General features: G+C 42.4%; 1 protein-coding gene across 4 annotated transcripts in view; it reads right to left on the bottom strand.

Annotated features, from left to right (window-relative positions):
- Positions 1–14,738, bottom strand: part of enah (ENAH actin regulator) — a 340,698-nt gene that overhangs the window by 58,138 nt on the left and 267,822 nt on the right. For 3 of the 4 annotated variants that reach the window (XM_063040502.1, XM_063040500.1, XM_063040499.1), the window contains one exon: positions 263–540. In XM_063040502.1, the coding sequence (XP_062896572.1) occupies positions 263–540 (278 nt within the window). Of the gene's footprint in view, positions 1–262; positions 541–12,344; positions 12,580–14,738 lie in introns of those variants that run through there. The other variant, XM_063040501.1, reaches the window with a different exon arrangement.

The raw sequence follows: 14,738 nt of genomic DNA, 5'->3' as shown, positions 1-14,738 counted from the left end.
CCACAAACAGCCAACTTTGCCATTCACTGTATGGGTCAAGACCAATGTTAAACTTGCGCACTCTTTCAGTTCCAAACTTGGTCACACTAGCCTGCCCTTAATGCCAAAGTTTCATGCTCTTGTTTTGAAAAGTTTGACTCAAAATCCAAACAGGCCAGTAGATAAAACATGCTGAGGAGCACAATGAAGGGATACTGTAGCTTTAAACTTGATCACTTTGATGTAATCTATAGATCTCAGATTACCCTCTATTCACACTTACCTGCAGACGACATCCGACGCTCCATCTCCCACTCGAGCTGCTCCCTCTCAAGCTGCTCTTGTCGTTCCCTTTGTCGTTCCAACTCTAAATCCTCTTGTTCCTGCCTTTCTCGTTCCTGTCTTTCTCGCTCCAAACGTTCCTGTTTTTCTCGATCCTGCTTCTCACGTTCCATCTGTTCTTGTTCTAGCCGCTCTCTCTCCAGTCGTTCACGTTCCATCCGCTCACGCTCCAGTCGCTCTCTCTCCAGCTCCTTCTGCCGTTGTTGTTCCTGCAGTTGCCTGGAACACAAGACAGGAATACACTCTAAAGGTTTTGTCAAGATGAAGTGCCATATAGTAACACGTCTTTTTTTAGTGGTTACTTTATTCACTTAACAAAAGAAAACAACGCATTCCTTACACCAGTCTTTCTTAACCTTTTTGCCCTGGAGCAACCCTTGAAATAATTTTCAGGTCTCAGGGAACCCCTGATTAAAATTACATCCAGCATGATCAGGAAGTTGTAGATATAATAATTCAAAAATGCTGTCAATGCTCCTTTGCGTAGAGAAAGAATTTTCAGCCAGCCTTCCCTCTAAAAAGATAGTTAAGCTTAGTTTACCTTTCTTAAACTTAATCTCTTTCTTTCCCTTCCATAAGGCAAACATAATAAATTTCTCAATTCTGGCTCAAATTTGAGATAAACACATGCATTTTTCACCAAATGAAATGAGATGATTTCTATCCTTGCACTTGATGCTTGTTAAACAAGAAAAAGCTTGCTCACACATGTAAGAAGTTGAAAACTGCAGCAAAACGTTCATTGCTTTCCTATGAAAGGCAGGATACTCTCACAGAACTCCAGAACTTAACAAGGACAGATCAGTAAAGCTCATCTTGACTGCAGCTCACAAAGTTCTTCCTCTTCTCTCAAAGTCAAATTCGCAGGCTGAGCAGAAGATTCAGAAAAAGGTTCCCTCACCCAGTCATACACTTGTGGAAAAGTACCGTTCAATTTTGTTCTGCAGTTTTTCCAGGTGGTTTTCAATAAGACTCAAGATTTTCTGATACCCCTCCCCACTCTCAAGTCCAAGTAATAGTGGAAAAGTTTCAAGATTTCCTTTGCAGCATGATTTTTCCAAAGATTCAGTTTCCTTTTAAATCTAAGAATCTTGTTACTCGAAGTCAAAATATAATCTCCAGGGTCTTGCAGAGAGTTGTTCAACTGGTTCGTATGATGAAAAATCTGGCCTACTATTTTCTTGAAAGTACCGCAATTCACTTTTCAGCTCAAACACCCCGTTGAGAATTCATCCCCTGCTAAGCCACCAGATTTCTGTATGTAGCAGGAGACTGGTGTGCTCTTTGCCCAGGTTTTCACACAGTTTAAAAAAAAATATTCTCAAGTAAACCGGTCTTAAAGCTACGAGGTAACTTGCTTCCAAAACCCTTCTACTGTCTGTGACTTTATTTTTAAAAGCTTTCATCTGTCTGTTTTGAGACTCCAATAGTCGTTTAAAATAATCAGCACTTTTACATGCCATATTTTGTAATTTGTAGTTAAATGTCCTTTCAATTTTGCTGCAGCCATTGCTACATTTGTAAGTTGTTTACCACAGACTTGGCACAATGGAATAGGACAACTTGAATCACCAGTCCATGTAGAACGCATTGATAAGTAGCTTTCATTGTAAAGACAGACTTTTTTTGTCTGTTGTTTCAAAAGTGCAGTGAGATGACTCAGAAGATTGTAGTTCTTCAATTTAACCTTATCAGAATTGTCTGTAGGCCTAGGCAATTTCTCTTGCATCTCACACCTCCTCTTCAAAAATTGTCACACTGAACTGCCTTTAGAATGAAAATTTCCCTCCAATTTGTTTGCTCCCATAAGTTACTAAGGGGAAGTAATTCGAGAGGAAGAGGCTGATGTCACAGCCAAAGCTGGGTGAGTCCATTCAATGCTTGGAAAACACTTTTCGCGCTGAACTGCCTACTGCCCTCCCTCCATGCAAAACAGCGCTCACCAATTATCAATGGCCTCCCCTATCTTGCATCAAAAACTAAGAACCAAATAAAGACAATCCTATTACACAACTGCATACTGGACTGAGAGACCCCAACGGGGCTTCTCGGTCACTGTCCACCACTGCAAGCACTAGCACTGCACTACATTCAAAGTGACATGTTTTTAAAAAAAATCACGATCGTTCACGAAACCCTAGGATTCCACAAAATCCCGGTTAAGAAATCCTGCCTTACACCAACAACATACAATTTGTTCTCTAGATTTGTGGACTGATTGCAAGTTGTACCCTCTTGCCCAAAGGCTGCCAGATCAGTTAAGTGCTTTGATGTCCTCTCCTAACACTGGGACCCAGACAAAAGTGAAGGGTTGACCCACAGATAGTCAAGGAAATGCTCAACAGCCAAGCTCATACCATAAACACAACAGCTAATTGTCTTCCATAAACAGCCTTGATTACATTCTTCCCCAGCAGAAATAGTAGAAGCAATCATTACAAAGACCTCATGAGAATCAAATCCCAACATCTCACTACTAACACTCTGCAGTTCAAAACTGGAAACCTATGAAGTAGTCAGGCTCATTGTAGAGTTTGTTTGTTCCCAAAACCTCAATCCGTAAATTCAGCACCACTCGTATCACCATAAACTCAAGTGATTACTCCCAGAACAATGTGTGCAATTCGAGGTCACAAGGAGGAAACTATGGATTATTTCCTCCTTCAGATCCACTTTCCATAGCCTCACAGCCCAAGAATCTTCAGCTTTCAGTTGAATCAACTTAGTGACTGAACACCCAAAGGCCTCTGAGAAAGAACATTAAGGAATGAAAGGTTTCAAAATAAGCTTTCTCTTCACCTCCATCTAAAAGATAACAAACCAGTGATCCAAAATGACCAGAGAGGGGAGAAACAGTGGCATGCAAATGTTTAGGCACCCCTGGTCAAAATTTCTGTTACTGTGAATAGCTAAGCGAGTAAAAGATGACCCAATTTCCAAAAGGCATAAAGTTAAAGATGACACATTTCTTTAATATTTTAAGCAAGATTTTTTTATTTCCATCTTTTACAGTTTCAAAATAACAAAAAAGGAAAAGGCCTCGAAACAGAAGTTTGGGCACCCTGCATGGCCAGTACTTAGTAACACCCCCTTTGGCAAGTTTCACAGCTGGTAAACATTTTCTGTAGCCAACTAAGTCTTTCAATTGCCACCTCCAACGGGATCCCACCACTAAGCACATCTTTCCCTCCCCCCTCTCTCTGCATTCCGCAGGGATCGCTCCCTACACAACTCCCTTGTCCATTCGTCCCCCCCATCCCTCCCCACTGATCTCCCTCCTGGCACTTATCCGTGTAAGCGGAACAAGTGCTACACATGCCCTTACACTTCCTCCCTTACCACCATTCAGGGCCCCAAACAGTCCTTCCAGTTGAGGCATCACTTCACCTGTGAGTCGACTGGGGTGATATACTGCGTCCGGTGCTCCCGATATGGCCTTTTATATATTGGTGAGACCCGACGCAGACTGGGAGACCGCTTTGCTGAACATCTACGCTCTGTCCGCCAGAGAAAGCAGGATCTCCCAGTGGCCACACATTTTAATTCCACATCCCATTCCCATTCTGACATGTCTATCCACGGCCTCCTCTACTGTAAAGATGAAGCCACACTCAGGTTGGAGGAACAACACCTTATATTCCGTCTGGGTAGCCTCCAACCCGATGGCATGAACATCGACTTCTCTAACTTCCGCTAAGGCCCCACCTCCCCCTCGTACCCCATCTATTACTCATTTTTATGCACACATTCTTTCTCTCACTCTCCTTTTTCTCCCTCTGTCCCTCTGAATATACCTCTTGCCCATCCTCTGGGTCACCCCCCTCCTTGTCTTTCTTCCCGGACCTCCTGTCCCATGATCCTCTCGTATCCCCTTTTGCCTATCACCTGTCCAGCTCTCGGCTCTATCCCTCCCCCTCCTGTCTTCTCCTATCATTTTGCATCTCCCCCTCCCCCTCCAGCTTTCAAATCCCTTACTCACTCTTCCTTCAGTTAGTCCTGACGAAGGGTCTCGGCCTGAAACGTCGACTGCGCCTCTTCCTGTAGATGCTGCTTGGCCTGCTGCGTTCACCAGCAACTTTGATGTATGTTGCTTGAATTTCCAGCATCTGCAGAATTCCTGTTGTTTAAGTCTTTCAATTATTGTTTGGGGGATTTTCGCCCATTCTTCCTTGCAAAAGGCTTCTAGTTCTGTGAGATTCTTGGGCCGTCTTGCATGCACTGCTCTTTTGAGGTCTATCCACAGATTTTCGATGATGTTTAGGTCAGGGGACTGTGAGGCCCATGGCAAAACCTTCAGCTTGCGCCTCTTGAGGTAGTCCACTGTGGATTTTAAGGTGTGTTTAGGATCATTATCCTGTTGTAGAAGCCATTCTCTTTTCAACTTCGGCTTTTTTTCAACAGACGGTGTGATGTTTGCTTCCAAAATTTGCTGGTACTTAATTGAATTCATTCTTCCCTATACCAGTGAAATGTTCCCTGTGCCACTGGCTGCAACACAACCCCAAAGCATGATCGATCCATCCCCGTGCTTAACAATTGGAGAGGTGTTCTTTTTATGAAATTCTGCACCCTTTTTTTCTCCAAACATACCTTTGCTCATTGCGGCCAAAAAGTTCTATTTTAACTTCATCAGTCCACAGGACTTGTTTCCAAAATGCATCAGGCTTTAGGTGTTCCTTTGCAAACTTCTGACACTGAATCTTGTGGTGAGGATGCAAGAAAGGTTTTCTTCTGCTGACTCTTCCATGAAGGTCATATTTGTGCAGGTGTCGCTGCACAGTAGGACAGTGCACCACCACTCCAGAGTCTGCTAAATCTTCCTGAAGGTGTTCTGCTGTCAAACGGGGGCTTTGATTTGCCTTTCTAGCAATCCTACAAGCAGTTCTCTCAGAAAGTTTTCTTGGTCTTCCAGACCTCAACTTGACCATCACCGTTCCTGTTGAATGCCATTTCTTAATTACATTACAAACTGAGGAAACAGCTACCTGAAAACGCTTTGCTATCTTCTTATAGCTTTCTCCTGCTTTGTGGGCATCATTTATTTTAATTTTCAGAGTGCTATGCAGCTCCTTAAAGGAGCCCATGGCTGCTGATCGTTGGGACAAGGTTTGAGGAGTCAGGGTATTTATAAAGCTTTGAAATTTGCATCACCTGGCCTTTCCTAATGATGAATGTGAACAAGCCATAGCCCTAACAAGCTAATGAAGGTCTGAGACCTTGGTAAAAGTTATCAGAGAGCTCAAATCTCTTGGGGTGCCCAAACTTTTGCATGGCACTCCTTTCCTTTTTTTCCCCACTCTAAAATTGTACAAAACAAAAATAATACACTAATCTTGTTTAAAATGTTGAAAAGAATGTTTCCTCTTTAACTTTATGACTCTTGGAGATCAGTTCATCTTCTACTCATTTAACTATTCACAGTAACAGAAATTTTGACCAGGGGTGTCCAAACTTTTGCATGCCGCTGTAACTTTCCCAATTGACACCATCAATGATTCAACAGCAGAGAGAACATGGTACAATGTATTCAGAATTTCTATTTGGCACAGCCCTCTCATTCCAATAATTTACAGATTGTGTGTACATTGTTTTTACCCATTCTGATTCAGTTCTAGTTTTGAATAGTGGTGGTCAATTCAACTTCTCAAAGATTTTTTTTCCCCCTTGGCAGACCTCAGCTCGATGCTAAGGACAAGGCTGGGGGAACAAGCTTCACTTAGGAGTGGTCAGTGGTTGATCAGTTCAGCCCCTGTGGTCCTCACCCTCACAATAGCAAATATTTAGTAATCTCAAATTACCTCACACAGCATCAGATGAATGGCAATAAATACTAACACAGATGCTAATATGCTGGCTGCATCATTGATATAGCAATGGTTCTAAGACCACGAGACAAAGGAGCTGAATTAGGCCATTTAGCCCATCGAGTCTTCTCCGTCATTTCATCAAGTTACAACCAGCTGGGACTTGAGTTGAAGTGTTCCATGTTGCACATAGAAAAATGTTTAGTCACAAATACCAAGATAAATTCACACAGCAAATGACTTCACCATCAGCCAACACATACTCACAAAATAGTGAAATTACCTGTCAATCAGTAATTGTTCACTTCAAACTTATTTACGAACTAAGTTAGAGTTCCATCAGCTTTGATCCAAGATTTGACCCACTGCGTCAGTATAGAAGCATTGGATCAAAGAGCCGTTTCCATGTGTGTGACTGTAAATGAGGGAGCTCATAAAACTAGCAAAACAATAACATGATAAATAAAAATGTCCACTTGGCTACAAAGACTCCTTGCATGAAACAGGTGCAGTCACTCAAAACTCCCAAACTACAACCAAATTCAGCTGCTTCCATTCTATAATACATACTGCAATACCACAAGCAGACACTACAGACCACAAGGAAAGGAAAGTATCTTTCATCACAGCACAACTACCTTCATCACAGGTATACCTGCAGTATAAAGCAGGTTGACTGCACTTCTACATTGTGCAGTGCATTCAGATGCTTTAAAACCATTCATCTGGTACACACCAAATGCAGAACAGAGGAAATCCACACCAGAGGCGATCCTTATTAAATTTATTAAGACAGACAGCTCTAAACTGCTCAAAGCAGCTGGTTGCTCATCAAATATAAAGCAGAAGTACCGAATCCGCTTAAAGTTGAAAAATTATTAACAAAGCACCTACATTTTACCATATATTACCTCGAAATTCAGTTCTGATGAGAGGTCATTTACCCACACAATGTTCTTTGGCCTGTTTAATATTTCCAACATTCCTTTATAAAGTCCTGCTTGGGAGGCTAGTTGTGAACGTTAAGTTGCTTGGCATTCAGGATGAAATATTCAATTGGATCCAACATTGGCTTAGTGGAAGAAGCTATAGAATGGTAGCCTCTCTGACTGGATGCCTGTGCCTCGTGGTGTGCTGCAGATAATGGTGTTGGGTCTGTTGTTGTTTTATCGTCCATATTAATGATTTAGATAATCAGCTGGTGGCACAGTGACATCAGCGCCAGACTCCAGAGTGAAGGTTCCCAAGTTCAAACCCAGTTGGGCCGCTCCCGGGCACGCTTTCCATCCGTGCCGGGTTGAGTGCCGAGCTTGCAACTTGGCCTCATTTAAAAAAAAGAGACTGCGCTGTGAGAAGGACGTGGGGGACCACTCACAGAATCTTTCCTCCAAGACAACCACTTGAAAAAAGTGGTCGCTGAGGCTCTGGCAGAGTATGGCACACAAAAAAAAAATCAGCTGGTAAAGTGGATCGGCAAATTTGAGGATGGCAACAAGATCGGGGGCATAGTGGACAGCAGGGAAAGCTATCACAGCTTGCAGTGTGATCTTATCCAGCTATGGAAGTGGGCTGAAATATGGTAGATGGAATTTAACGCAGGCAAATGTAAGGCATTGTATTCTAGGAGGACAAACTAGGGCAAGACTTACAGACAGTGAATGGGGAGGGCTCTGTGGTGTGCCATCGAACAAATGGATCTGGTAATACAGAGCATTCCTTGAATTTGCCATCACAGGTAGATAAGGCCATACAGACTGACCTTCGTAAATCAGGACATTGAGTTCAGGAGTTATGATGTTCTGGTGAAGTTGTACATGGTGCTGGTGAGGCTGAATCTGGAATATTGTATGCAGTTCTGGTCATTTACTTAAACCTGATTGGGTGCAGAAAAGAATTACAAGGGTGTTGCCAAGAAGTAAAGACCCGAGTTATAGGAAAAGGTTAAATAGGTTTAGACTATGTTCACTGGAGCACAAGCAAATGAGGGAAGATCTTATAGAAGTACACAAAATTATGAGGGTATAGATAGAGTATTTAGGCCTTTTTTTGCCTTAGGATGGGTGAAACTGCAACTAAAGTTCATAGTTTTAAGATGAAGAAAGATGAAATATTTAAGGGCATTCTAATGGAAAACTTCTTCACTCAGTGTGATGTGAATGTGGAACAAGCTGCCAGCAGAAGTGGTAGATGCAGGTTTCATTGTAACATTTAAGAGAAGTTTGAATAAGTACATGGATGAGGGGGGTTTGGAGGGATTATGGTCTGGTGCAGGTAGATGGGACCAAAGAACAGGTCAGCATAGACTAGATGGGCTGAAGAGCCTGTTTCTGTAACTCAGTACAGTGTTTCGCTTTACTTTTCACTAGTCATTTGCCAATACATTACTGACATGTGGAAACACCTGAAAATAAAAATAAAGCAGATGTTGGAAATCTGAACCAGAAACAGAAAATGCTAAAGTACTCAGCAGATCTGACCGCATCTACAGGGAGAGAAAATAGCTTCAGGCTGAAGACCCTTCATCAGAACTGAAAAGCAGACAAAAGAAGTTGAAAAGGGAGAGAGGAGGGCTGTATGTCTGATAAAGATAAAAGCACGGTGACATGGGGATAATCTGTAAACAAGGTTATCTGGTCAGCTAGTGAATGAGAACATAGACAAAAGACAAAAGAATGTGGCAGCTGCAAACATCCCTGCATCTTTACAAGCTCCTTTTATCTCAATTTCAATCCTGATGAAAGGTCTCCAGGCAGAAGTTTTACCTCTATCTTCCAAAAGGTGTGGCCTAACCAGCATGATGAGTATTTTCTGCAATTTCTGGTTTTTAACATGAAAACATACTACATTTTTTCAAACTAATATGCGTAATCTTAAAATTTAATTATTCAAGCTGAAAACATGGTCTCTAATCATTGGCATGGCAACAGGTGAACTTTTGGCAAGTGTTAAATTTGCAGTGAGTCAGCACTGGGATCTATTTATACTCATCACAGAATGTTCCTTTTCCTGCAGCTAGATTGCTATAATTGTCAAAAACTCAGAACGCTGCATAATAACTGGCTAAAGGGAGTCATTAGTGAGATGTTTTCAAAAGGGTTCTACAATGTTATTCCTTCTCTTCTTGAGCACTGACTAAAATATCTGAAGATGCATTCCAAACAAATCAAGCTGACCATTTGGAGCAGACAACGGTGAAACATTTTACTAAAGCACAATGAATAAAACATGGTGTACAATGAGTATATTTTATTCATTAGAGCAGCAACTTGCTTTTCCACAATAGGCAACAACATTACTCTGGGTTTGAAGCTTATCCAAAGCAAACCTGATATAGACAGCAAGTTTCCATCAAGGACATAAGTGAACCCCAGGCACTTGCAAAATGTTCACCATTACACAAGGAAAATAATGGAACATTAAACATGCCAGACGGAGAGAGGGTGAAGAATGGAATGGAATGGTGTACTGCTGATCAGAGAGAATGACAACAGCATTAGGAATATCACAGTGGGATCGTCCAATGAGGCTATGTGGATAAAATTTGGGAATAGGGTAGGATGAGTTTATTCCACAGGACTCCCAATAGAAAGAAGGAATTAGAACGAGAGGCATTTAAGCAGATCACAGAGTTGCGGTAGTGGGGAGGATATTAATATTCTTAATGTTGTCTGTGTATGGAGCTTAGATGGGGAATTCATAAAATAGATTCAAGAGGGTTCTCAGAAGGAGCAAGAGATTCACCAGGATGTTGCCAGGAATGAAGGATTCTAGTTAAAGGCAGAGCAGGCTTTATTCTCACTGGAACACAGGAAAATGAGGGATGACCTTACGAAGGATTATAAAATTATGAGGACATAAATAATCCTAACAATATACAGAAAATGTTGGATGAACTCAGTTGGTCAGGCAGCATCTATGGAACTGAATAAAAAGTCAACTTTTCAGGCTGAGACCCTTCTTCAGAACTGGCAAAGAACGGGGAAGATGCCAGGATAAAATTGGGGGGAGGGAAAGGAGGATTGGCTAGACGGTGATAGGTGAAGCCAGGACGGTGGGAAAGGTAAAGGGCTGGCAAAGAGGGAGTCTGATAGGAGAGGACAGTGGATCTTGGGGGAAAGGGAAGGGAGGCCACCAGGGGAAGAGGATAGACAGGTGAGGAGAAGAGGTACGAGGCCAGAGTGGGGAATGGAAGAGGACAGAGGGGGGAGGGTGGAAGGAAAAATATTACCAGGGAAAGAAACCTATGTTCATGCCATCAGGTTGGAGGCTACCCAGATGGTATATGAAGTGTTGCTCCCCCACCCTGAGAGTAGACTCATCGTGGCAAAAAGGGAGGCTATGAACTGACATGTTGGAACGGAAATGGGGATAGGAATTAAAATGGTTGGCCAATGGGAAATTCTACTTTTGGCAGATGGAGTGGAGGTGAGGTGCTCGAAAAAGCTACGTCAGGTTTCACCAATGTAGAGGAGGCCGCATCAGGAGCACTGGGTACAATAGCCGACCCAACAGATTCACAGGTGAAGTGTTGCCTCACCTGGAAAGACTGTTTGGAGCCCTGAATGGAGGTAAGGGAGGAAGTTTAGCATTGCCCAAAGGCAGGGAAGTCCAAAATGAGAGGGCATAGGTTTGAGTTGAAAGGGGAGAAATTTGAAGGAGATTTGAGAAGAATTCCTTTAAAACCAGAGGATGGTGGATATCTGCCAGAGGTGGTGGAGGCAGATATTTACATTTAAAAGATGTTTGGACAGGTACTTGGATTAGAAAGACGAGGAACAATATGAGCTTAATATGGGCAAACTGGATTAGTGTAGACAGGCATCACTATCAGTATGATCCAGGTGGACTGAAAGGACCCATTTTGGTGCTGTACAATTCTATGATTCTAGACGCTGCTCTTCAAGCCAAACAGGAAATAACCCTCGCTCAATTGGTTGAAAAAAAATCATAGAAGTGAGCTTGTCAAACAGCCGCTAAGTCAGAAAGGCTACATCAAACTATTGTGTGTACTCCACCATGGAGTTCCAAGCCTGCTGTGAAAGGAGGAGGGTGGGACATGGGGACTAGCAACTTAATATTATAAAAAACCCAGAGCTACAGGAATGTCAACAGAAGCTCCAAAGACCTAATCCCTGGGAGAGGAAGGATCCTCGAAGATGGGCTACACCAGGGAACAACTTGAAAAACTGGCTCAGTACAGAAGACCCTGCCAAGCTGCTGTCAGCCACCTAAGCCCCAGTAGGGGTGGTGGGCTTAGGTAATTAAACTATGGCCTGTGGCTGTGTATTTTAATCAAACAATCTTCAATTCGGTATAATTTTACTTATAAAATTGAACACTCTAAACTCAATGTTCTCTTCTTTACAAGATATTAGCAATAAATTGTGGACAACAGGCCATTGACATTGCAAGTGAACACAACAAATAGAAAGAAGTGGAACATAACTGTCCAAACTGCACTCTCAATTTATTTTGCAAATTAACATTTTGCCCCACTTTTCTGCCCAACATTCATTTCCAATCTTTGATTCCCCTACCTATTCAAACACTTTCTAGGCAACAGTCGAAATTATTATATGGCTGAATTTTCCTTGGTTACATGTTAGACCTGATAATCCAGCAGGAAAAACTCTAATGGAAGGACTTCAACCTGAAACATTAATTCTGTTTCTCTTTCTACAAGCTCACAGTGAGCAATTACATGGTCAACTTCTCTCTATAACTCAGGCCCACTAGTCCCAGCTCCTAAATCTTTTCTGCATCCTTTCCAGTTTAAACTTGCCTCTCCCACAACAGTGACCAAAACCGGACACAGTACTCCAAGTGGAGCCTCACCAATGACTTAAACAACTGCAACATAATGTCCAAACTCCTATACTCAAATGCTCTGACCACTGAAGGCTAGGGTAACTAAATGCTTTTTTCACCACCTTTTCTACCCATGATGCTGTCTTCAAGAAATATGCACTTTTACTCATCAGGAATACTTTAATATTCAGAATGTGGACATCACTGTCAGTGACAGCATTTTTTTGTCCATTCTTAATTGCCTTGAGGTGAGGAGGCAATTGAGAGTCAATTACATTATACAAACTTCAGACCCATAGTCCAGATCAATGTTTGGTGAATTTCCTTCCGTGAAAGATTTTAGTTATATTCTATTGAACAGTTCTGAATATAAAACAACATAAGAACAGACAATATGAACATCATACTCACTGTAAAAACTGCCTGACATCTGGACCCATAGTTCTCCGACACACATTTTTGTCCAACACTTTCGTGACTGTTATCTTGTACAGAGATAACTAAAACTGAATTAAGTCCTTTTATACTTTCGTAACATGGGTTGGTGGAGGATGACACGGGCTGAATTAATAACCCACATTTCAGCACAGTGCTGCAAGTGCCTGAATGGAGTTCCTTACTGTCAAATAGCTATTTCACAGCTCAACATTTCATAATAACTCAGGTCAGATTACTAAACTGGCAGCCGCACCAATAAACTTCATTACATCATTGATTAAAAACAAGTCCCAGGAAAAGCAAGGCAAAATTAGACTCTAGTATCAGAGCATGACACACCACCAAAACACATGAAAGATTGTTGCTGCAAATACTGATTTTAAAAAACAAGTCCAAAGCCTATCAAAAGAAGAGAATCCTGCATTTAATGTGTATGAGGTTAATGCATTCAGAACCATTTTCATAGGTTATTAAAATGTTTTACACAGCCACCAAAGCATCAGTAGAAAAGTACAGAATCTGTCAGCAAGTAATTTCTATATTTTTAGAACATAGAATAGTACAGCACAGTAAAGGCCCTTCGGCCCACAATGTTGTGCCGATCCTTAAACCCCGCCTCCTGTAATAACCCCCCACCTTAAATTCCTCCATATACCTGTCTAGTAGTCTCTTAAATTTCACTAGTGTATCTGCCTCCACCACTGACTCAGGCAGTGCATTCCACGCACCAACCACTCTCTGAGTAAAAAACCTTCCTCTAATATCCCGCTTGAACTTCCCACCCCTTACCTTAAAGCCATGACCTCTTGGACTGAGCAGTGGTGCCCTGGGGAAGAGGCGCTGGCTATCCACTCTATCTATTCTTCTTATTATCTTGTACACCTCTATCATGTCTCCTCTCATCCTCCTTCTCTCCAAAGGGTAAAAAAGCCCTTGATCCCTTAATCTCTGATCATAATGCATACTCTCTAAACCAGGCAGCATCCTGGTAAATCTCCTCTGTACCCTTTCCAATGCTTCCGCATCCTTTCTATAGTGAGGCGACCAGAACTGGACACAATACTCCAACTGTGGCCTGACCAGAGTTTTATAGAGCTGCATCATTACATCGCAACTCTTAAACTCTATCCTTCGACTTATGAAAGCTAACAACCCATAAGCTTTCTTAACTACCCTATCTACCTGTGAGGCAACTTTCAGGGATCTATGGACATGTACCCCAAGATCCCTCTGCTCCTCCACACTACCAAGTATCCTGCCATTTACAAACGTTTGTACTTTGTACTCTGCCTTGGAGTTTGTCCTTCCAAAGTGTACAACCTCACAATTCTCCGATTTGAACTCCATCTGCCACTTCTCAGCCCACTTCTGCATCCTATCAATGTCTCTCTGCAATCTTCCACAATCCTCTACACTATCCACAACATCACCAACCTTTGTGTCGTCTGCAAACTTGCCAACCCACCCTTCTACCCCCACATCCAGGTCGTTAATAAAAATCACGAAAAGCAGAGGTCCCAGAACCGATCCTTGTGGGACACCACTAGTCACAACCCTCCAATCTGAATGTACTCCCTCCACCACCACCCTTTGCTTTCTGCAGGCAAGCCAATTCTGAATCCACCTGGCCAAACTTCCCTGGATCCCATGCCTTCTGACTTTCTGAATAAGCCTACTGTGTGGAACCTTGTCCAATGCCTTACTAAAATCCATGTAGATCACATCCACTGCACTACCCTCATCTATATGCCTGGTCACCTCCTCAAAGAACTCTATCAGGCTTGTTAGACACGAAATACCCTTCACAAAGCCATGCTGACTGTCCCTGATCAAACCATGATTCTCTAAATGCCATAGATCCTATCTCTAAGAATTATTTCCAACGGCTTTCCCACCATAGACGTAAGGCTCACTGGTCTATAATTACCCGGACTATCCCTACTACCTTTTTTGATCAAGGGGACAACATTCACCTCCCTCCAATCCTCCAGTATCATTCCCGTGGACAATGAGGACATAAAGATCCTAGCCAGAGGCTCAGCAATCTCTTCCCTCGCCTTGTGGAGCAGCCTGGTGAATATTCCGTCAGGTCCCGGGGACTTAGCGGTCCTAATATATTTTAACAACTCCAGCACCTCCTCTCCCTTAATATCAACATGCTCCAGAACATCAACCTCACTCATATTGTCCTCTCCGTCATCAAGTTCCCTCTCATTGGCGAATACCAAAGAGAAGTATTCATTGAGGACCTCGCTCACTTCCACAGCCTCCAGGCACATCTTTCCACCTTCATCTCTAATCGGTCCTACCTCCACTCCTGTCATCCTTTTGTTCTTCACATAATTGAAGAATGCCTTGGGGTTTTCC

Source organism: Mobula hypostoma, chromosome 2 (genome assembly GCF_963921235.1).
Source record: "Mobula hypostoma chromosome 2, sMobHyp1.1, whole genome shotgun sequence".
NCBI lineage: Eukaryota > Metazoa > Chordata > Chondrichthyes > Myliobatiformes > Myliobatidae > Mobula > Mobula hypostoma.
This window is presented reverse-complemented; position numbering and strand designations above follow the sequence as displayed.